Source organism: Sitophilus oryzae, unplaced genomic scaffold (assembly GCF_002938485.1).
Source record: "Sitophilus oryzae breed Bouriz unplaced genomic scaffold, Soryzae_2.0 scaffold_1621_pilon_pilon, whole genome shotgun sequence".
NCBI lineage: Eukaryota > Metazoa > Arthropoda > Insecta > Coleoptera > Curculionidae > Sitophilus > Sitophilus oryzae.
Window position 1 is genome coordinate 330568 of NW_022146305.1, and position 21557 is coordinate 352124.

At 33.2% G+C, this 21557-nt stretch overlaps 4 protein-coding genes across 6 annotated transcripts; 2 read left to right on the forward strand and 2 right to left on the reverse strand.

The window, feature by feature from the left end:
* Positions 1 to 190: 190 nt before the first annotated feature.
* Positions 191 to 15126, forward strand: LOC115880418 (heterogeneous nuclear ribonucleoprotein H2). Of its 2 annotated transcripts, none has more exons than XM_030897613.1 (8): positions 191 to 331; positions 482 to 804; positions 920 to 1060; positions 1877 to 2015; positions 6566 to 6783; positions 7869 to 8005; positions 10161 to 10423; positions 14692 to 15126. In XM_030897613.1, the coding sequence occupies exons 2-7, from the start codon at positions 495 to 497 to the stop codon at positions 10377 to 10379; spliced, it is 1164 nt and encodes a 387-aa protein (XP_030753473.1). In that variant the 5' UTR covers positions 191 to 331; positions 482 to 494; the 3' UTR covers positions 10380 to 10423; positions 14692 to 15126. The 2 variants fall into 2 exon arrangements, with proteins under 2 accessions (XP_030753473.1, XP_030753474.1); XM_030897614.1 differs by lacking the exon at positions 14692 to 15126 and adding an exon at positions 12062 to 12165.
* Positions 12217 to 16248, reverse strand: LOC115880419 (probable phospholipid hydroperoxide glutathione peroxidase). The gene is made up of 5 exons (XM_030897615.1): positions 16043 to 16248; positions 15744 to 15977; positions 15594 to 15694; positions 15484 to 15541; positions 12217 to 12544 (listed from the first exon to the last, which is right to left on the reverse strand). The coding sequence occupies exons 2-5, from the start codon at positions 15955 to 15957 to the stop codon at positions 12411 to 12413; spliced, it is 507 nt and encodes a 168-aa protein (XP_030753475.1). The 5' UTR covers positions 15958 to 15977; positions 16043 to 16248; the 3' UTR covers positions 12217 to 12410.
* A 486-nt stretch (positions 16249 to 16734) lies between these two features.
* On the forward strand, positions 16735 to 18693 carry LOC115880417 (5'-AMP-activated protein kinase catalytic subunit alpha-2). Its single transcript, XM_030897612.1, has 4 exons — positions 16735 to 17926; positions 17988 to 18175; positions 18234 to 18351; positions 18429 to 18693. Exons 1-4 carry the CDS (start codon positions 16735 to 16737, stop codon positions 18515 to 18517), a joined length of 1587 nt encoding a protein of 528 aa, XP_030753472.1. The 3' UTR covers positions 18518 to 18693.
* A 957-nt stretch (positions 18694 to 19650) lies between these two features.
* On the reverse strand, positions 19651 to 21406 carry LOC115880411 (CCA tRNA nucleotidyltransferase 1, mitochondrial). Of its 2 annotated transcripts, none has more exons than XM_030897601.1 (4): positions 21288 to 21406; positions 20587 to 21179; positions 20341 to 20534; positions 19651 to 20233 (listed from the first exon to the last, which is right to left on the reverse strand). In XM_030897601.1, the coding sequence occupies exons 2-4, from the start codon at positions 21144 to 21146 to the stop codon at positions 19704 to 19706; spliced, it is 1284 nt and encodes a 427-aa protein (XP_030753461.1). In that variant the 5' UTR covers positions 21147 to 21179; positions 21288 to 21406; the 3' UTR covers positions 19651 to 19703. The 2 variants fall into 2 exon arrangements, with proteins under 2 accessions (XP_030753461.1, XP_030753460.1); XM_030897600.1 differs by having other exon boundaries at positions 21235 to 21363.
* Between the last annotated feature and the right edge of the window lie 151 nt (positions 21407 to 21557).

Below are 21557 nucleotides of genomic sequence, written 5' to 3' on the forward strand. Positions count from 1 at the left end.
TACTTATGTTTTTTTTACATTGGCTACAATGAAGTATAAAATCAGGTTGGTTTGGTTTGGTTTTGCTTGGCTGCCCTGGTTTGCGCTTCCGTCTACAGGGGGACGTCACATTTTTTCCCTTTCTACTGCAATAAGATAAAAGGAGACAGACCTATATCAATGCTCGCCATTTTCAAAAAGCGAACGTACGCCATTTCATTCGCCATTTTGTTTTGTATTGAGCATTTTCATTTTTCACCTTGGCTGTTGTCAGTTTAATAACAATTTGAAAATATTATTTTTTCCACATTTTCAAACAATATTCCCGCCGAATCCAACAAGAAACAACAAGGTAAATTCAGATTATTCTTTAAAATTAACTATTTATCGAATTGTTATATAAAATATGCGTTTGTAAATTCTTCACTTTTAAATCAATAAACATGTACAGTATGGTCATTAAACTTTCTATTTTGCATATTTAAGTTAATACTGTTTTTAGTTAAAAGGCTGCTATGTCTGTAAAGGAAGAAATATATATAAAGGAGGAAGAAGAAGAATATGGAAATGATGAAGAATATGGAAAGGATGAAGGATATGGAAAGGACGAAGGATATATCGTGAAATTACGTGGTTTGCCATGGTCAGCCACCGAAGAACATATAACCAAGTTCTTGGACGGAGTAACCGTTCTTAAGGTCCACCTTACTTTTAGCAAAGAGGGGCGACCTAGCGGAGAGGCATTTGTCGAGGTTAACTCCTTAGAAGATTTGGAAGAGGCCGAAAAGAGAGACAAGGAACATATGGGTAGTCGTTACATTGAAGGTATTCAGTTGTAATTTTTTCAACTGTTTTAAAGAAAAGTTTCTAAAGGATTTGTAATTTCAGTTTTTCATGATTCTTTCTCGACCCTATTCTAAATTAGTGTTTGATTTTTTAGTGTTCAAAGTGAACAGAGCTGAAATGGACTGGGTGATGAAAAGAGCAGGCGCTGGTTTTGATGCAAACGAGGATGGTTGCGTTAGATTGAGAGGCCTGCCTTATGAGTGTTCGAAGGAAGAAATAGCCCAGTTCTTCACAGGTATGTGTTTTATTACAGATCTAGACTTGTTTTGGAGTTATTCACTTTTTTTCTATGTATGCAGTATCAAGATTTGTGTGTATCTTTACAGGTATAAATATATTTTTGCTCAATATATCTATATATAGAGTGTTTCACAGACCTGACTGTTAAAATTTTATTTAGATAACGAATCGGAATGTTTATGTTTAGAATATTTTGAAAGTTCACTTGTTAAACTATTTTCCACTTCCTGGCACATTTTAACTTAAAACATTCAGAAAGTCTTTAAAAATATTCGAAAAACCTTTTAATAAAAGATTTGTGTTAATACCCCTCTGTTTGGGTAGTATTTTTCTTTGTAACTTAATAAATCTTAAAAATGAGTGAATAGGTGTGAGTAATATATTTTTTTCTATTATATCTACAGGGTGTCCCATTTTCGTGGGTTTTGCAGGGTTTCTCGTTTATGAGGTACAAGATGCAATTTTCGCATTACTAGGCTGCTGTTTTATGAAACTAAAGATGCTACACACAGACTTGTCCTAGACCTCTTAGTTCCGGAAATACAGGGTGAATTTGAAGCATTTAGCTTCATAAAAAGCTTTAGTTTCATTAAAAAAAAGTAGCAAAGTAAATTGAAAACCGCATCTTATACCTCTACTCACAAACAAGAAACCCTGCAAAACCCAAAAATGGGACGACACCCTGTACATTTAATCGATTTTCTTTGCTGAAAACCTGTACAGATACGCACAGGTCGTGTCCCCACTCGGGCATCACCACCAATTTTGGCATATTATGGGCTTAATGGGGTCTTGGTTGTTTTGTGGGTAGGGCTGGAGATAGTACCGAATGGCATAACGCTGCTGACCGACTACTCGGGGCGCAGCTCAGGGGAGGCCTATGTACAGTTTGCGAACAGGGAGGTGTCGGAGCGGGCTCTCAAGAAGCACAGGGAAAAAATCGGACACAGGTGGGGTAAGGGCATAGGCCTAAAGAGATATATACATAAATACATACACCAGTTCTACAGCAAAGATAGAGAGGCACAGCTGTTGCTATTTGATTTTTAGTTCATTCTAAATTTTATTCCGGATGTTCAGTGGAATTTGAATGATTAATCGGTAAATTAGTAATAATGACAGCTGTGTGACATTATTCTCTTTAAGTCTATGGGACAGAAAGGGAAGGGGGGCGGGCGGGGGGTTTCACCCAAGGCACGCCTTCTTCAAGTATCTATTTATTAATTAATTAGAGTATAGTTTTTTTTTTCTTGTTTTTTGCTACTAGATCATGTTTTAACGTGCTTTGTTTTGAATTTTATGAATAAGGGCTCAAACACACTGACGACCAGGTCGCACCGGCCAGGCCGCAGCTACCTCTAAAGCTGGATTTATAAACTCGGGAGTTGAGGTTCAGTTGCCGTTCAAAATGTTCAACGCTATGAAATGAACGCGGGCATTTATAAAGTCAGTTGGTCGAAAAGTTGGCAGTTCGTTTTACGTTCAGCGGAGTTCAAAGATGGTCAATGTTTATGTCGGCAGTTGCGGGCAGTTGGCGACCGCTGGCGACGTTCGGCGACAGCCAATGAATAAGCGCCTGTCGATCACGTGAAGCACAGTACGCCGATGCATTGGAAAATGACCCTTATTGTTGTTTCATTATTTCTGTTAATGTGATGTTTATATTTTGCGTAATCGTAGATTACTGTGTTTGAACTTTGACAAATACCAGAAGTATTTTTAAATCAAAAGAAAAACGTTCGAAATTTTCACAATTCCAAACCTAACCTACAACCGAAACTGACAGTTTATAAATGCAAAAATATTGAACCTGAACTGCCGCGAACATCCAACTGCAACTGAACCTCAACTGAACGCCAACTTTCGAGTTTATAAATCCAGCTTTAAAACCATTAAATCAAATAAGATAGGGCACACTAACGGCCTGGAAATATTATTATTTTCTGCCACTTGTTGCCGGTTTTCTTTCAAATTAATAGTTTTTCAAATGAAATTCCTCAAATTCAAGGCACAATATTTTATTTTCTATAAGATATAGTGTTTTAGTGTAGTTTTTGCACACGTGCAGAAAATCCAAAGAAATAGTATACAGACTGGATCAAAGGTAAACTTAAATCTAATCCCTTTTTTATATCAAAGGTCGATTCTAGTAAAAACATTTTTATATGACATGCCTACTCTATTTATGGTTGGTAAGATACCTGTTATTATACCTTTGAGTTTCGATGTTTAAAAATAAAAAAAATAATATTTCAAGTTTTTCTACAACCACTTTTTTTTTTAGTTGTATCGTAGTCATGTACAAGGAGGACAACTGTATTTTAAATATAATATTTAATTTAACGTTTTTCAAACAGGGTTCATTAGACTATATTTCTACTAGGTACATTATCTTGAAAAAAAAATTAAGAAAGTAACTTAAACATTCATAAAAATAGAAGTAATTGCTGTTGTAGATTCTTCGTTATATCGTAAACATTGAAATAACTGGAAGCTAAATTTTCTACCTGCTTATATTTAGAGCCAGTGTCTGACGATCTTTTTCTACGATGGCCCTAATATGTTTACTTCTAAAGTCGATAATCGCGCCATATCAGTTGAAAAAAGAAACAGAATATCTCCCTTTTTGTCGGTCGCGCGTACACAATGCTTTTTGTTTGTTGTGAATAGCAACTTCGCTTTTTAGTTAACTCGGATATTTTAATATTTCTGAAACAATATTTTCTAATTGGTAAAACGTAAAAAATCGTTAGATTTGACAACTCTGTTGAAACTGGTCGTTCAGCCGACAGTGAGTTTGAGCCCTAATGCTAAAAATAAAATACATAAATGTAAACATTTTATTTTTTATCCTAAATTACTTAATATGAGGACAAAAAATAATATGGAATTTCTATTTTTAACAAGTTTAAAGCATGATCTTTGGTAAGTATAAAATTAGGAAAATTAATAGCAACAAATAATAATCGCTATTGAATGATTTAGCTCAGGAACATAGAATTTATTTATTTATTTATCAACGGGCTAAACTAACAGCCCAGTAAAGTAACAATAACAAAAATATGACAAAAACTATGTCTATGAGTACAAAACTATTAGTATTAAAAGATATAATATACAGGGTGGTGTGAACTGTATTCCGGAAACTTAATAATACTGGCTCCCGTATATAGCGTTTGACGCCTTGGGAGTAGCAAGGTACAGCTTGCCATACTAGAGCCGTTCGATATACAATAATAATAATAATATGTTTATTGACGGCATAATTTCAACCATTTACAAATTTACAAATGGCCCAGCTTGTTACACAAGGCCCAAATCTAATAGACTATATAAAAATAACTAATTTAATATACAATAACTAAAACAGAGCAAAACAAAACAACAGATCACTACACGTGTACATCGACACGGCATTTCATCACAGATTTATATTTTTACATTTTTTTTTTATTTAATTAACTTAAATTGAATTAAACTTATTTTACAATTTTTTCTTTATTTATTTTACCTTCAACATTTAAATCGTAAAACAGTTCTCTTGCAGGCTAATTTAAATTGGGAATATGACATGTTATAAATGTCAACGCTATCTGGAAGAGACAAGGAAGGTAATGTGGCTAGCACTACGCTTCAACCGCCTATTATTACCTCAGGATTGTGAATCCCAAGTACTCGTTTAAGGCTGAGTCGACCTAGGTACCCAAACTATTTTTATTTTAATAAAAATAGTCGGCTGATGAAATGCCGGGTGTGGGATTCGAACCCATTACCTTGAGATTGGTAGACGAGAGCCTGTACCTCTACTCTACCGGACACCTTTATAAATTCCGGAAACTTCGACAGCATATTCTGCAGATAAAAATAAGTAAAAAAGTTAGAATAAATATATGTCCCAAAATGCTGAGTTTCGAAGATACAGGGTGTAGAATTTTCATTTATATTTCGATTTCTTCAAAATAATTTCTAAACTAAGGTCAATATTTGGATGAAAATTGGTGCCTGGGAGTTTTTTGACATAAAAAATTTGATTTTGGCGTCAATATGACTCTTATTTATAGGGGGCGCCACCTACGTGCGTTTTAACTGTTTTGAAGAGTAATAACTTTTCGTCCCAACCCGTATAAAACTACTTAGTGAAAAAATATACATTTTCGTGAATTTTTACGTAAAAAATGTCTCTTGGTAAAAATTGCTACGAGCAACCGTTCCCAAGATATTTTGAATGGAAATAGTGCATACATGTCATTGACTAAAAATAAACACGTTGTTGAGATAGTTATTTGACTGAAATTTTTATTTTTTAAAAATATAAATTTTTCTGCGAAAAAATGATGATAAAACAGTTTCTGTTGAACTTTTGGCACAAAAATATTTCAAATTTATGATTTCAGTCTAATAACTATTTAGTCAACATGTTTAATTTATGTTAATAAATACAGGTATTGATAATTTCGATTCCAAATATCTCGAGAATCATTACTCGTAAAAAATATGTAGGTGGTGCCCTCTACAAGTAGGAGTCATTTTGACATCAAAATCAAATTTCTCATGTCAAAAAACGCCCAGATACCAATTTTCATCGAAATATTGACGTTACTTCATAAATTATTTCGAAAAAATCGAAATAAAAATGAAACTTCTACACCCTGTAGGTATCTCCGAAACTATGCATTTTAGGACATACATTTATACGAACTTTTTTACTTATTTTTATGCAGAATATGCTGCTGAAGTTTCCGGAATACAGTTCGGACCACCCTGTATAAATGAACAAAAACGAAAGAATTAAAGAAATAGAATAACTATTTATTTATTACATATATCCAAAGTAATAATATGTATAAAATAAATATTCGTTGTTCGTGAGAAAATACCTGTTTAAGGGTACCTACATAGTGAGGCATCTTGATGCGATGCTTGCCGCGATGCATCCTACGCGCACTTATTCGTCGTTTTAAAACAGTGCTTAAAACGTGCGCGTAGGATGCATCGCTGCGAGCATCGCATTGAGATGCCCCACTATGTTTGTACCCAATAGAGGTAAATTTTTACAAGTCAAGCTCAAATTTTTATAGCATTTCTATTATTTTTAATATATCTCGTTAAGTACATCACTAATTGTAAGGTCACTAATTGTAAGATCGTATATCGAATCAATGGTGAAAATATCTTCTTCGTTAAAGTGGCCGACGGTAATTTAATTTAAAGTTACGGGTTTGCGGAATAATTCTGCTATTTTTATACTTTGTAGCCCCACGTTGGGCGCCAATTTATAACGGTTTTATTTTTAGAGGTCGATCTATATAATTATGTAGTAAGAACTCCTAGAACTGTTAGAATAAACGAGTTACTTAACGTATCTTTTTAATTTTTAACTTATTTTAACTTATAATAGAAATAAATTACTAGGTTTTAATAAAAATATCTTATTATGTAACTACCAACTGTTGTAAAACAATACACTAATCTTCTTCATCTACCGTTAACTCTATCGCAGATACATAGAGATATTCCGCAGTAGTTTGTCGGAAATAAACGAGACCATGGGCTACGAGAGCAGAGGCGGGCCGGCCCAGCAGCGCGGGCCTCCCGGGGGCGGCTTTAACAGCAGACCCAGCCCATACGACCGCGGAGACAGGTTCGGCGGTGGCTCGGGGGGAAGGTACCCCCCGAGGGGCAGCAGGAGTTTCAAGGGGGCCAATCTCAGCAACAACAGTGAGTAATAGGTTTGATTTTTAATATCGCTAGATTTACGAGAATAATACTAACTGAGCTGCAGACTTACTAAATGCATTTTGTCCATTTTTGAAGATTTTCATTGGCATTGCAAACTACATACACAGAGTCACGACATAATACAAGGAACGATGCGGTAGATACATTTTATCCCATTCAATGAAATGGCGAAAATAACTGAGACTTTCTAAGACGAAAGTTTATAAACCTGACTAAATGAAATTTTGGCAAAATTGTTTAAATTTGTTGTATAATTTTAAGATATCGAGCAGCTTTTCATTTGACTTTATAGAGCAAATGATTGTAACAGATATTTTATTTAGATTAAAGCTACAAAAATTAGTTTAAACCGAATTTTATTATCGCTATGTTGGTCACATTGCGCCGTTTTCAGCAAGGTTGTCGTTTATTATTTGACAATTATCCTAATGTCAGTCATTATTTTGTATAATATTGTATTGTTGAATCTTTTTGAGTGATTATCTTTTTTTTGTCTATTTTTATAGTTTTTTTTTAATTGTACTTTTAAGCACAAACAGTTCTTTTGAGAACTAAATTTTCGAGTTTTTATATTGCATTTCTTGAAATTGTGTGTTGAAAATATGCCGAAGCATTTAAACAGTCGAAGCAAAGAGCTTGAAGCTTCCCTGGTAAACTATTTTGAACCAGAACGTGACAATAAAGGTTCTTTATTATCCTTGACTGCAGTCCGAGAAGTAAGTTTGATAAGCACATTACACCACTTTCAAAGTTACTTCTACGTTAGTTTTTATTAAATTCTGTGATTATTAGTTTGTGTATTAATAGCATCCTATTACTTGTTATTACCACCTATAGCAGAAAAATAAAGAGAAATTTCACGTCTACAGGACAGTCAACAGTTTTTCTCAATTTTCTCATATATCATCAGAACTAGATTTTTCACATGTAGGTGTAGGCCAAAATTCGAAAAAAAAATGAACAAAATGCATCTAGAAAGTCTGTTCCTCAATTATTTTCAAAATAATTGTAATTATCGTTCAAAAAAAATACTACAATTATGGATTAATATTTATTTTTATAAGGTCCGTGGGGCAGCCAAAATGGGGGACCTAGAAATGCGCGAAACAGTTATGATCCACATGACTTGTGGCAACGCAGGAATCACTGTATTCACATGAGAGGCTTGCCCTTTAGGGCTACACAACAAGATATTGCAGAGGTGAGTGTCTAAATTTTGGTTGTTACTTTTTGTTTGGCATGTATATTAGGGAGGGTCAAAAAAATCGACTATTTTTTTTCGCTTTATACTCTGAAAAAAAGGTTGGTAGACACCTCAGAAAAATTCTCTCCAAGTATGAGCTCTTAATTTTAATAGGAAAGTCCTCCGCCTTTCAATTTTCTATTTTTTCCTTATTTGGAAAAAATATCTCGTCTCATATATTTGTAGGAAATTGAATTCTCTACAAAAAAGGTTTTTAAATTAACCGTTTAAAAGATATTCATCGTCAAACTTCAGTACACGATAATTTTAACAGTTTTGGATTAAGAATTCGAACAATTCCAATCTAGACAATTATACAGGGTGGGCCACTGAAAACTTACAATGGCTATAATTTTTAAAAACCAAAAAAGATATCAAAAAAATAAAAAATACCGTTTCTATAATATCGAGGGGGAATACATATGACGTATTTTTTAACCACCCCGACCTACCCCTTAGGAGGCACCCCTACTCACTTGAAAATCTTAAATGACAACACCCCACTTGTGGCGTCTTTTTGGAAAGATCATAAAAAATGCTAAATGATCATAAAGTTTTTAGGGTGAAATCGAAAAACTACCCTTACACCAACAATTAGGTGGACATTAATGAAAAAGGTGATTTTTTCAGCATAAGTTACAAATTGGGACCCAGCTAAATGACGCAAATGAAGTATTTTTCACAAACCACCCCAACCCACCTCTAGGTGGCACCCCCTGACTTCTAATCTCAAGATAGCGATACCCCACTTGTGACACTTCTTTGGAAAGCTAATTGAAATTAAGTAATTAAGACAATTTGAAAGAAATTTAAAATGATAAATTATTTTAATAATTGCTCAAAATGACAGCCGTTTTGTTTCATACAAAAATACAAACGATTTTCAAATTCTTCTCTCACTTTTTGGAAAGTCTCTCTCGGAATATTTCGACATGCTTCAGTTCTCCTCTGCCGCAATTCTTGCAACGAACCTGGTTTTGTCTTGTAGACTATGGATTTAGTGTAACCCCACAAGGAAAAGTCTAAAGGAGTGAGATCAGGTGACCTTGGCGGCCACTCGATTAGACCCCTTCTGCCAATCCATTGCCTTGGATAATATTTATTCAACCACCGCCTTGTGACAATAGAATAATGCTCCATCTTGCTGAAAATGTATGAGGTCTTCATTAAGAGTTATAATAAATTTCTTTGTACCAGCTTTTTTTCTCGCAATGGTTTATGGATACAAAAATAATTCATTCTATTGATTTTGACACGTTTTGACATTTTTGTTTTATTTTTAGGCTCTATTTTTTTCGTTTTTTATGACAGTCGTTCAGCACTTTTTATACGCTTTCCAAAGAGGTGTCACAAGTGGGGTATCGCTATCTTGAGGTTAGAAATGAGGGGGTGGCACCTAGGGGTGGGTCGGGGTAGTTTGAAAAAAAACTCATTTAGCTCATAGTATACAAAGTTTATTTGTGGCCAATACAACTCTCTGGCCATAATCTCTGGCAAACTGTCTCTGGGCACCGAATATTAACTGTAGTAACCTTTGAGTTTTCCTCCACTTAATTTTAAAAAACACGAAACACACGTAATAACTCAGTCCAAAATGCAAAATATTTATCATTTCTATTTGACATAATTTGACACAAAATTATAACCTATAATTTGGCAAGAGTTTAACAACTCTCACAAATCTTAAGTCGAGTTCATACGCATCGGCGTCCGTTTGTCGTTCATCGGTCCTTTAAACCAATAATATTGAAATATGATCTGTCATTTTTGAAGTAAACCAATAAAACTGGTTAAAAAGAACAAGAGATGATGCATGACGTCTGTCCAAATCTTGGACAATAATTGGTCATCGTCTGTCCAAATCTTACCTGAGAAAAAAAAACAGAGTATAAATATTTCCATACAAATGTAAAAGAAATAAATAAGATCCTAGATCACACCTCCTTCACCACATTGATGTGAGATATACTTTGTATATTTTAGTTTCAATTAAACGAATTTTTTACTTAATTAATTTAGATTTAAGTCTCTTCCCTGTAACAACTATTTTTTGGCGATTGTAACGAGTAGTTTTAAATAAACAAATAAATAAATCTGTCTTTCTTTTTGGCAGTTTTTCCGACCCATAATCCCCGTGACCATCCACCTCCTGTCCGAACCCTCGGGCCGACCCTCCGGCGAAGCTGACGTCACTTTCGCCTCACACGACGACGCCATCAGGGCCATGGCCAAGGACAAGAGCAACATGCAGCACCGCTACATCGAGCTGTTCCTCAATTCGTCGGGGGGACCGCAGGGTGGAGGGGGTCCCGGCAGGAACCAGAGGCGTTGATGGAACGCGCGCAGCCCTACGAAGTAACCTGAGTATTATGATGGGTAGGGCGGATAATAATTCTTAGTTTTTTCTGGTGTTAATATGTTTTAAGTAGGACTGGTCGGGTGTAGTGAATTTTAAAAGATGCCCTGTGTGTTTTTATCTAGAAAAAATGCGTGTTTTTTTTTAATTTTTGGAATTAATTACTTACATATAGATTCGCAAGTTTCACGATAAGAACTATAGGTTTTGTTTCACATAACATGTGCGACAAAGGTTTTAAATAATATAGAAATAAATATATTTAATAATCAGAATCAGAATAATAATCAGAAGTACGTAAACATACAGAAGCGACTCGTGTACCAAATTTTAGGTTTGTCAGATTTTTGAAAAAAAAAAGAAATAGGAATATCAATCTTGCGTAAGTCTGTCCTTTTCGTTCAACAAGATTTTTGTGTCACCTGCCCGCGTACTGTTTTAAACTCTAAATATTAATAACGTATAATATATTATTTTTTTTTATTGGTAATAGCATTATTTCAACCTGTTAATTTAGATATTCGTCATATCTATCCGTTTCTTCTTTTCATTTAAATATGTCAGAGATTAAATTTAAATTTAATAAAGTAAAGGCGCGAATAGTCAGACGCTAAATTGATTTACGTGGTAGATGGAAACTTAGAAAACTACTTCTATTGGTTAGTGTGAAATAAATCGACTAATCGAGAAGCACTTGTCACGCTTGCGTAGTTCGTAGCTGTTGAACGAAAAGGACCGACTTATGTGGATTTTGTATAGCTCCATCTCAAAAGTTTGGCTTCAGTTTCTATTCCTGACTAGCAATATAGTGTAATATAGATATGGTTAATATCAAAAATGAACATGAAGAAAGGAAGAAGCTAGGGGTGGTAGTAGAAATTTAAAAAAAATTATAAGTTGCTGAAAAACTCATATATTTAATATTTTTATTCAGTTTGTTTGGAGAATTATAAATTATAATTCAGATTTTTTAAAATTCACCCTGAGAAGGGGTGAAAAATATAAATAAAGTGTTCTTTTCTAAATTTCAGAGAAACGGTAAGGAAAAAAATGTTTCAATAAATGTTGTCTCCTAGCTTCTAGCCACCCTATCTCGGTTAATTTTGATTTGAACAAAAAAAAAGTATAGAGTATAGAGACCATTTTTATGTAAAATTGAACACTCTACAACTTTTGTTTGAACTTTTTTTTTGTAGTACTTACCGTTTCTCCGAAATTTCGAAAAAATAATTTTATTAATTTGTTTCACCCCGTATAGGGGGCGAAATGAATTATTAGGGGTGAAAAAAAAAATCAAAAATTTACCAAAACTTCATATTTCAAGACCAATTTTCTTTCACAGGCAAGCAATCTGCACAAAAACAAAACAAATACACAAAGAATATCATTTGCTCAATATTCTTTGCACGTAAGGAACCCACATTTATGTCGCTTCTGTGTAGTTATGGTATCCTGTTAATTCTATAAAAAAATTGTATGTCCTGCTTAATTACTAGAATGTTTTTAAGAAAAAAAAACACAGTTTTTTTAGGTCTCTATAGTAACATTAAAGTTATAGTTAGTTTATTGTATGTCCGAATTTGGATAGCACATTTTCTTGTAAAAATAATTTATTGTTTTGAATCTTACTTATAGTCCAATATTTTCTTTTCTCTTAGGTTTTGAATGATTAACTTGGTGAACTGTGTTCCTGTTTTGTATAGACTTTGATATAATTTAAGGTTTTTGTGTCCCATGGTATTTTTGTTAGAATAAAGTACACATATTTTTCACAATTACATAAGAGTTGTTTTATTTATTAAAACCCTTTATAAAGAACAAGTATATTATTTAAAATATATATAATAAAAAAACATTTGGTATAATAACAATATGAAGCATAAAAACTGGAATCTCATATAATAGGTATCAGATTATAATCGAAAAAAAAACGGCGTCAAGTTGGCTTGGAATCTTAATTTCCTAGCCGTCTCTGACGCTGTTTTTTTTTTCAATGCATATATAAATTTAAAATAATTTCTCCAATGATGGTATCATATCTTTTGGTTTGGTAGTGGGTGAAAATCTTTCCACTACTTGGCCCTCTTTGTCAATTAGGAATTTCGTAAAATTCCATTTAATAAAGGTGCCCAAAACCCCACCTTTACGTATTGCTAATTTTAAAAAACACGAAACACGTAATAACTCAATCAAAATGCAAAATATTTATCATTCCTATTTGACATAATTTGACACAAAATTATAATAACCTATAATTTGGCAAAGTTTAACACTCTCACAAATCTTAAAGTCCGAGTTCGCTGCATCGGCGTCCGTTTGTCTTCATCGGTCCTTTAAACCAATAATATTGAAATATGATCTGTTGTTTTTGAAATAAACCAATAAAACTGGTTAAAAAGAACAAGAGATGATGCATGACGTCTGTCCAAATCTTGGACAATTGGTCATCGTCTGTCCAAATCTTACCTGTGAAAAAAAAACAGAGTATAAATATTTCCATACAAATGTAAAAGAAATAAATAAGATCCTAAATCACACCTCCTTCACCACATTGATGAGATATATCTGCACATTTTTTTTACTTTGTATATTTTAGTTTCAATTAAACCAATTTTTTACTTAATTAATTTAGATTTAAGTCCCTACCCTGTAACAACTATTTTTTGGTGTTTGAACGAGTAGTTTTAAATAAACAAATAAATAAATCTGTCTTTCTTTTTGGCAGTTTTTCCGACCCATAATCCCCGTGACCATCCACCTCCTGTCCGAACCCTCGGGCCGACCCTCCGGCGAAGCTGACGTCACTTTCGCCTCGCACGACGACGCCATCAGGGCCATGGCCAAGGACAAGAGCAACATGCAGCACCGCTACATCGAGCTGTTCCTCAATTCGTCGGGGGGACCGCAGGGGGGAGGGGGTCCCGGCAGGAACCAGAGGCGTTGATGGAACGCGCGCAGCCCTACGAAGTCAACCTGAGTATTATGATGGGTAGGGCGGATAATAATTCTTAGTTTTTTTCTGGTGTTAATAAGGTTTAAGTAGGACCGGTCGGGTGTAGTGAATTTTAAAAGATGCCCTGTGTATTTTTATCTAGAAATAATGCGTGTTTTTTTTTTAATTTTTGGAATTAATTACTTACACATAGATTCGCAAGTTTCACGATAAGAACTATAGGTTTTGTTTTACATAACATGTGCGACAAAGTGTTTAAATAATTAAAAAAAAACGCAGGGCTATGTTACAGAAGTACGTAAACATACAGAAGCGACTCGTGTACCAAATTTTAGGTTTGTCAGATTTTTGAAAAAAAAAAGAAATAGGAATATCAATCTTGCGTAAGTCTGTCCTTTTCGTTCAAGAAGATTTTTGTGTCACCTGCCCGCGCACTGTTTTAAACTCTAAATATTAATAACGTATAATATATTATTTTTTTTATTGGTAATAGCATTATTTCAACCTGTTATTTTAGATATTCGTCATATCTATCCGTTTCTTCTTTTCATTTAAATATGTCAGAGATTAAATTTAAATTTAATAAAGTAAAGGCGCGAATAGTCAGACGCTAAATTGATTTACGTGGTAGATGGAAACTTAGAAAACTACTTCTATTGGTTAGTGTGAAATAAATCGACCAATCGAGAAGCACTTGTCACGCTTGCGTAGTTCGTAGCTGTTGAACGAAAAGGACCGACTTATGTGGATTTTGTATAGCTCCATCTCAAAAGTTTGGCTTCAGTTTCTATTCCTGACTAGCAATATAGTGTAATATAGATATGGTTAATATCAAAAATGAACATGAAGAAAGGAAGAAGCTAGGGGTGGTAGTAGAAATTTAAAAAAAATTATAAGTCGCTGAAAAACTCATATATTTAATATTTTTATTCAATTTGTTTCGAGAATTACAAATTATAATTAAGATTTTTTAAAATTCACCCTGAGAAGGGGTGAAAAATATAAATAAAGTGTTTTTTTCTAAATTTCAGAGAAACGGTAAGGAAAAAATGTTTCAATAAATGTTGTCTCCTAGCTTCTAGCCACCCTATCTCGGTTAATTTTGATTTGAACAAAAAAAAAGTATAGAGTAGAGACCATTTTTATGTAAAATTGAACGCTCTACAACTTTTATTTGAACTTTTTTTTCTAGTACTTACCGTTTCTCCGAAATTTCGAAAAAATAATTTTATTAATTTATTTTACCCCGTATAGGGGGTGAAATGAATTATTAGGGGTGAAAAAAATAATCAAAAATTTACCAAAACATATTTGAAGACCAATTTTCTTTCACAGGCAAGCAACCTACACAAAAACAAAACAAATACACAAAGAATATCATTTGCTCAATATTCTTTGCACATAAGGAACCCACATTTATGTCGCTTCTGTGTAGTTAAGGTATCCTGTTAATTCTATAAAAAAATTGTATGTCCTGCTTAATTACTAGAATGTTTTTAAGAAAAAAAAAACAGTTTTTTTAGGTCCCTACAGTAACATTAAAGTTATAGTTAGTTTTTTGTATGTCCGAATTTGAATAGCACATTTTCTTGTAAAAATAATTTATTGTTTTGAATCTTACTTATAGTACAATATTTTCTTTTCTCTTAGGTTTTGAATGATTAACTTGGTGAACTGTTTTCCTGTTTTGTATAGACTTTGATATAATTTAAGGTTTTTGTGTCCCATGGTATTTTTGTTAGAATAAAGTACACATATTTTTCACAATTACATAGAGTTGTTTTATTTATTAAAACCCTTTTTAAAGAACAAGTATATTATTTAAAATATATATAATAAAAAAACATTTGGTATAATAACAATATGAAGCATAAAAACTGGAATCTCATATAATAGGTATCATATTATAACCGAAAAAAAACGGCGTCCAGTTGGCTTGGAATCTTAATTTCCCAGCCGTCTCTGACGCTGTTTTTTCAATGCATATATAAATTTAAAATAATTTCTCCAATGATGGTATCATATCTTTTGGTTTGGTAGTGGGTGAAAATCTTTCCACTACTTGGCCCTCTTTGTCAATTAGGAATTTCGTAAAATTCCATTTAATAAAGGTGCCCAAAACCCCACCTTGTTTATATTTCAAGTAATTCCATAATGGATGTGCATTACTACCATTCACATTGACCTAGAAAAAATAATGTAATAAATATACCAAATTTTGAAAATATGTATGTCACCTTATCAAACAAGTCAAATTTCACATTCTTTTTAGCGACAAATTCACAGATCTGTTCGTTATTGCCCGATTCTTCATTTGCAAACTGATTACAAGGAAAAGCTACAAATAAATTAATAATATTTATTCTTCAAAGCCACACGAAACTTACCAAGAATCCTAAGTCCCTTGCTCTCACCATACTGATCATACAGTTCATTTAGCTCAGCATAATTTGAATTGGTAAGACCACATTTCGAAGCAACATTAACGATAATGCAGACATGGCCCTTATACTTTTCCAAGGATACTTCGTTTCCTTTTATGTCCTTTACGGTAAAGTCATAAATGCTTTTTGCATTCTTATAATCTTCTTGTTCAGACATTTTCCTTACAAGCCGCCTGTCTTTAGTATATAAAAATAATACATTAAATTATGGTAATTAATAATTCGTACGTGACTCTACTTACATTTATTGCAAAATCAGCCCAATGGGAAACAGTATTTTTAATTGTATTCATAAACGATTGAAATTCGTTTATAACATGAAAAAATCAAGCGGTTTATTTCTATTTCACACACCTTTATGGTATATTTTTATTCACAACTTCAAAAACAAAATATTTATGATAATTAAACTGATGTTTTATCACAGACAAAATAATGTATATTCTTCTCTCTTATTTATATTGAATAGGTTTGATCGAGTCATGCTCCGTATGTCTGATCTAAGTTCATGTTTTCAGAAAAATAAATTAAGGAGAATCATACACTTTTAAAACAATCCATGACGCGACAGAAAAGTATATTGTAAATTAAACTAATTAGACTCTATGATTAAATCTTACCTTGTCATTATTAATGACAAGGTAAAATCTTATTTTTTATTTTACTCATTAATTAGCAAGATGAATAATTAGCAAAAAAGGATAAAATCCACAAAATAGTTAGTAGTTCAAATGTACCAAAACTAAAACGTCATGCCTGTCATGGCGTCATGGCAAATGTCAAATCGTCAAACGAAAACAATCCAAAAATAAAATTTTCTACGCATTTTGCAGCAACAAAAATCAAATATTTAAGTCTCTTTTTCGTAATAAATGTGTTACCTAAAAGTGGTAAGTAACTTGAACCACAGTAGCGTTAAATAAACCTTTGGAATATGTCGGAAAACACCAAACCCGGGGCCCAGCCCCCTGTTAAAATCGGGCACTACATTTTGGGACAAACTCTCGGCGTGGGCACATTTGGAAAGGTGAAAATCGGAGAACATCAGCTCACCAAACACAAAGTAGCAGTTAAAATTCTGAACAGGCAGAAAATTAAAAGTTTGGATGTAGTGGGTAAAATCAGAAGAGAAATTCAAAATTTGAAGTTGTTCAGGCATCCGCACATCATAAAACTGTACCAAGTGATTAGCACACCGACAGATATCTTTATGATAATGGAATATGTCTCTGGAGGTGAATTATTTGATTATATAGTAAAGAATAGCAAACTCCAAGAACATGAAGCAAGAAGGTTCTTCCAGCAAATCATTTCCGGTGTAGATTATTGTCACAGGCATATGATCGTGCATAGGGATCTTAAACCAGAAAATCTACTTCTTGATCATAACATGCACGTAAAAATCGCCGATTTCGGCCTGTCAAACATGATGATGGACGGTGAGTTTTTACGAACAAGCTGTGGTTCCCCTAATTACGCCGCTCCAGAAGTAATATCAGGAAAACTCTATGCTGGACCTGAAGTAGATATTTGGTCATGCGGTGTCATTTTATACGCCCTCCTTTGTGGCACTTTACCCTTTGACGATGAACACGTCCCCACGCTCTTTAAGAAAATAAAATCTGGCATTTTTCCCATTCCGGACTATCTAAATAAATCTGTGACAAGCCTGCTCTGTCAAATGTTACAAATAGACCCGATGAAAAGAGCTACTATTGAGGATATAAAGAAACACGAATGGTTCCAGAAAGACTGCCCGGCATACTTGTTCCCATCACCAGTCGAACAAGATTCTTCTGTGATTGATATTGACGCAGTTCGTGAAGTTTGTGAGAAGTTTGGGGTGCAAGAGCAAGAAGTACATGGCGCTCTGCTTAGTGGTGATCCACATGATCAGCTCGCTATAGCTTATCACTTGATTATTGACAATAAACGTATAGCTGACGAAGCGGCCAAGGCAGAAATCAAGGGTTTTTATGTGGCTGGAAGCCCACCACCTGTGAGCATTGTGCCTCCATCGAATGACTTTAACAGTCCATTGAAACCACATCCTGAAAGGATTGCACCTTTGAGAGATAGGGTTGCTGCGGCCAATCATGCTGCGGCTACAGGAGATAGAAGTAGAGGTAAGAAATAAGAAATAATTAAAAATTTTTGTATTTGTATATTGAACTGTATTTTTTGCAGTAAAAAGGGCAAAGTGGCATCTAGGTATTAGGTCACAAAGTAAACCGAATGACATCATGATGGAGGTTTATAAAGCCATGAAAGCTTTAGATTACGAATGGAAGGTTATTAATCCATACCATGTCAGAGTGAGGCACAAGAATGCTTTGCACGATAGGTACATTATGATGTCTCTTCAGTTGTATCAGGTACAAAATAATTACCATTGAAAGTAGATTTATGTGATTGAAATGTTGTGTCTTTTAGGTGGATTACAAGAATTATTTGCTTGATTTCAAGAGTCTATGTAACGAAGAGGCAGAATCAAACAATGTGAACCCAGCTTCCTTGTTTATGGATACTATTCCAACTCCAGTGCTTACAGGTATATAATTCAATCAATTTCACATATAGAATTTGAAATATCCTGTGTAATAAATCACTATTAATAATACTTTTTAGGAAATATACTTGTTCCTAAACCTAGTGGTCACCATACTATGGAGTTCTTTGAGATGTGTGCTGCTTTAATTATTCAGCTAGCTCGTTAGGATGTTTTTTTTTTCACTCAAATTCGGTGACTGAATTTGACAGGATTGCGGGGCTGTTCTGTTAGAAGAGGCTAGTATATTTTAGGAATAGAATAGGGCTACCTTATTTCACAATTTATCCAAAACCTATAGCTTCTTAATATTTGTTTGTGTAAAATAAAGGGCGTTTTAACAATTACCTGTTTGTAAAAATCTGTATATATTCTGGTCTATTTGTAAAAGTATTTTTATTGAACCCTTTTGAAATATACCGGGTGCGTCTCAAAAATGGCTCACCCCTATAACTGTTTTATTTTTTCAGACAAAAAAAAACGAGATTTCGTATGTTAGTGTATGACATAAATTAGGATTTATTGACGTATTCAATTATTTTTTGTTGCTTCCTGTTGTGATGTTGTTACCGGAAATGACTACAGCTTTTGATTTTTTAAAGGCACTTTCGGTGTATTTCTACTTTAATTGATAGAAAATGACACTGAATAGTATGACATGTATGTCAACTTTTGACATTTTCGCATATGGTTTATTTGAAATTGTAAAATTCGATTCATAACGACAATTTATCTCGAAATACAAAGTGTGTGGTACCAAATTATTTGTAAAAAAAATGCTTTTTCCAAATATGCTAATGAACCACCCTCGTTTCAGTTGAAAAAATTGAGATATGATTAAAAATACGAATCGGGCATCTTTTAACTGGCCAGGACAAGACACATTAGACGATCAAATCTATTTTTCCAAGACTCCTTGTGATAAAATTAGCGTTTTTAATACTCTAGATATGATGATGATGGTACTCGAGATAAAGTAGAAATATACCGATTCCATTTAAAAAATCAAAAGTTGTAGTCATTTCCGGTAAAACAGAAGAATTGAATACGTCAATCAATCCTAATTTATGTCATACACTAACATACGAAATCTCGTTTTTTTCTCCGAAAAATTAAAAAAGTTATAGAGGTGAGCTACTTTCGAGAGGCACCCGGTATTTGTTTTTCTTTGTTGCGAAATATTGTTTATGTATGTGTAAATTTTTAAAAATGTATATCCCAGAAAAAATATCTTTAAATTTGTTATATATAATAAAATTGAATCTGTAAAGGTTGATTGTTAACTAAAAAATAAAATAATCATTATTTTTTTATGGTTTTATTTATTTTATTTACACAACAAGATAAACAAAAAATTATCCTTTACTTTTCTTTCTTTCTTTTAGTTCGTTTAAAATTTTGGGTATGTGTGACAAAAGTTCATCTACGTCCAGTTTAAATTCACTATCTACCCATATATTCTTCAGTTCTTGCATGACTACACCCATAACTTTACCTGGTTCGACGCCTTTTTCTTTCAAGATAGTCCCGTTTATTGGAAACTTTGGGTTTTCCCAGGTTTCCATCTCTTGCAGATACGGAGAATTGTTATATTTAAGAACTTCTAGAACGTACTGCTTTATAACAGAAGGTTTTGATTTGGTTTTAGCCACAATCTGTTGGTAAGGTAGTAAAGGAGATGGGTGGAGTTTAGGTTCGCGATTATTCACTATAAAAAATACCAGATCCCTGTCAAAAGTTGATAATTTTAAACGTCTATGTAATGCTTCAGCTTCATCGATATGATTCAGGATAGATGACAATAAAGTTATTCCATTCATGTTTAAGTTTTTACTCCTGGCCCATACTCTTCTTAATTCATCAATATTTGGGTTTTCTGGCAATCCTACAACAATCACAAATTAACAGTAATAGAAAAACTTGGGTGAAAAACTTCAATAATTCTTTTTTAAATGATTAAAAATACAATAAGGTTAAATCATTATTAATTACCAATATATTCTGAAAGACCACATTTAATAATTGTTTCTAAAAGATCCCCAGCAAAATTCCCTTCTAATATTTTCTTTAGTTCAGTCCACATTCTTTCACCGGATATATTCTTCAGACCCTCAGCATTATCCCTAATAGCTTTTAGTATTTCTTCTTCGTGTTTATTTGTTTCTACTGCAATTCTTCCATAAAACCTACATAAATAAGTTTAGGGCTTAATTTAAAATAAATTAAATTCATTCTTACCGAAAATATCTAAGAATCCTTAAGTAATCTTCTTGTATTCTAGTAACAGCACTGCCAACAAATACTAATCTCCTATTTTTAAGATCGTCGTATCCATAAAAATAGTCATAAACATGTCCATCAAAATCCAGGAACAAAGAATTAATTGTTAAATCACGTCTCAAAGCGTCCAGTAACCAATCTGTAGTGAACTGGACTTCTGCATGTCTTCCATCAGTTACCAAATCAATTCTTAAGGTAGTGACTTCGAAATTTTGTTTGTCATTAATTCTAGGAGTGATGGTACCATGTTTTTCTCCGTTCATGTTGATCATTCTAATGTTTTCAGTCTCAAACATCTTTTTCATTTCTGTGGGAGTGGCGGTAGTGGCAAAATCCAGGTCTTTAGGTTGTAAGTTCATAAGTAAGTCTCTAACTGCACCTCCAGCCACACGAATTTCATAATTGTATTTTTTAAACAAATCGATTAAAGCTTTGAGTTCATCGGTAAAAATGGACCGAAATTCCGGACTCTCTAACTTCATAATCACGGGGTTTTCTCTTGATTTAGGTATAACCATTTTGTACTTCTTTATGTAGTGATTAGTGGAAGCCTAAAAACATTACACATAATATTTATCACAGATTAAAACATTAATTTGAACCAACGTTATAACAATATGTTCGTTTTAAAGGCTTAGAACACGATATAATAAACTTACTAATCAATAACATTGTAAATTAGTAAAAATAATCACATATTCAAATTTGTTTTTCAAAATTATTCAAAAAATTAGGTTATTGCCAAAGATTAATAATTTTCCGGAGTTATGATATTTTCTCTTTGGTTAACTGTTTCTCAGAGTTGCCAATAGTTTAAAGTTTAATGGTCTATTAGAACTAAAACCTAGAAATTTTTCTTTAAACGAACGACTTACACTTACTCAAGAGAAGAAATTATAAGTCCTTAACATATTTATAAACAGATATAA

Coding starts and splice junctions, on each gene's coding strand:
- LOC115880419 (XM_030897615.1), bottom strand. CDS start 15,957: ATGTCTGAACAAGAAGATTATAAGAATGCAAAAAGCATTTATGACTTT. Junction 15,542..15,593: donor AATTTGACTTGTTTGATAAG/GTGACATACATA, acceptor TATTTTTTCTAG/GTCAATGTGAATGGTAGTAA. Junction 12,545..15,483: donor TTACTTGAAATATAAACAAG/GTGGGGTTTTGG, acceptor CAATACGTAAAG/GTGGGGTTTTGGGCACCTTT.
- LOC115880411 (XM_030897600.1), bottom strand. CDS start 21,300: ATGTTATTGATTAGTAAGTTTATTATATCGTGTTCTAAGCCTTTAAAA. Junction 20,535..20,586: donor AGGATTCTTAGATATTTTCG/GTAAGAATGAAT, acceptor TTATTTATGTAG/GTTTTATGGAAGAATTGCAG. Junction 20,234..20,340: donor TGGTCTTTCAGAATATATTG/GTAATTAATAAT, acceptor TGATTGTTGTAG/GATTGCCAGAAAACCCAAAT.
- LOC115880417 (XM_030897612.1), top strand. CDS start 16,735: ATGTCGGAAAACACCAAACCCGGGGCCCAGCCCCCTGTTAAAATCGGG. Junction 17,927..17,987: donor TACAGGAGATAGAAGTAGAG/GTAAGAAATAAG, acceptor TATTTTTTGCAG/TAAAAAGGGCAAAGTGGCAT. Junction 18,352..18,428: donor TCCAACTCCAGTGCTTACAG/GTATATAATTCA, acceptor AATACTTTTTAG/GAAATATACTTGTTCCTAAA.
- LOC115880418 (XM_030897613.1), top strand. CDS start 495: ATGTCTGTAAAGGAAGAAATATATATAAAGGAGGAAGAAGAAGAATAT. Junction 2,016..6,565: donor AGGGAAAAAATCGGACACAG/GTGGGGTAAGGG, acceptor ACTCTATCGCAG/ATACATAGAGATATTCCGCA. Junction 6,784..7,868: donor GGCCAATCTCAGCAACAACA/GTGAGTAATAGG, acceptor TATTTTTATAAG/GTCCGTGGGGCAGCCAAAAT.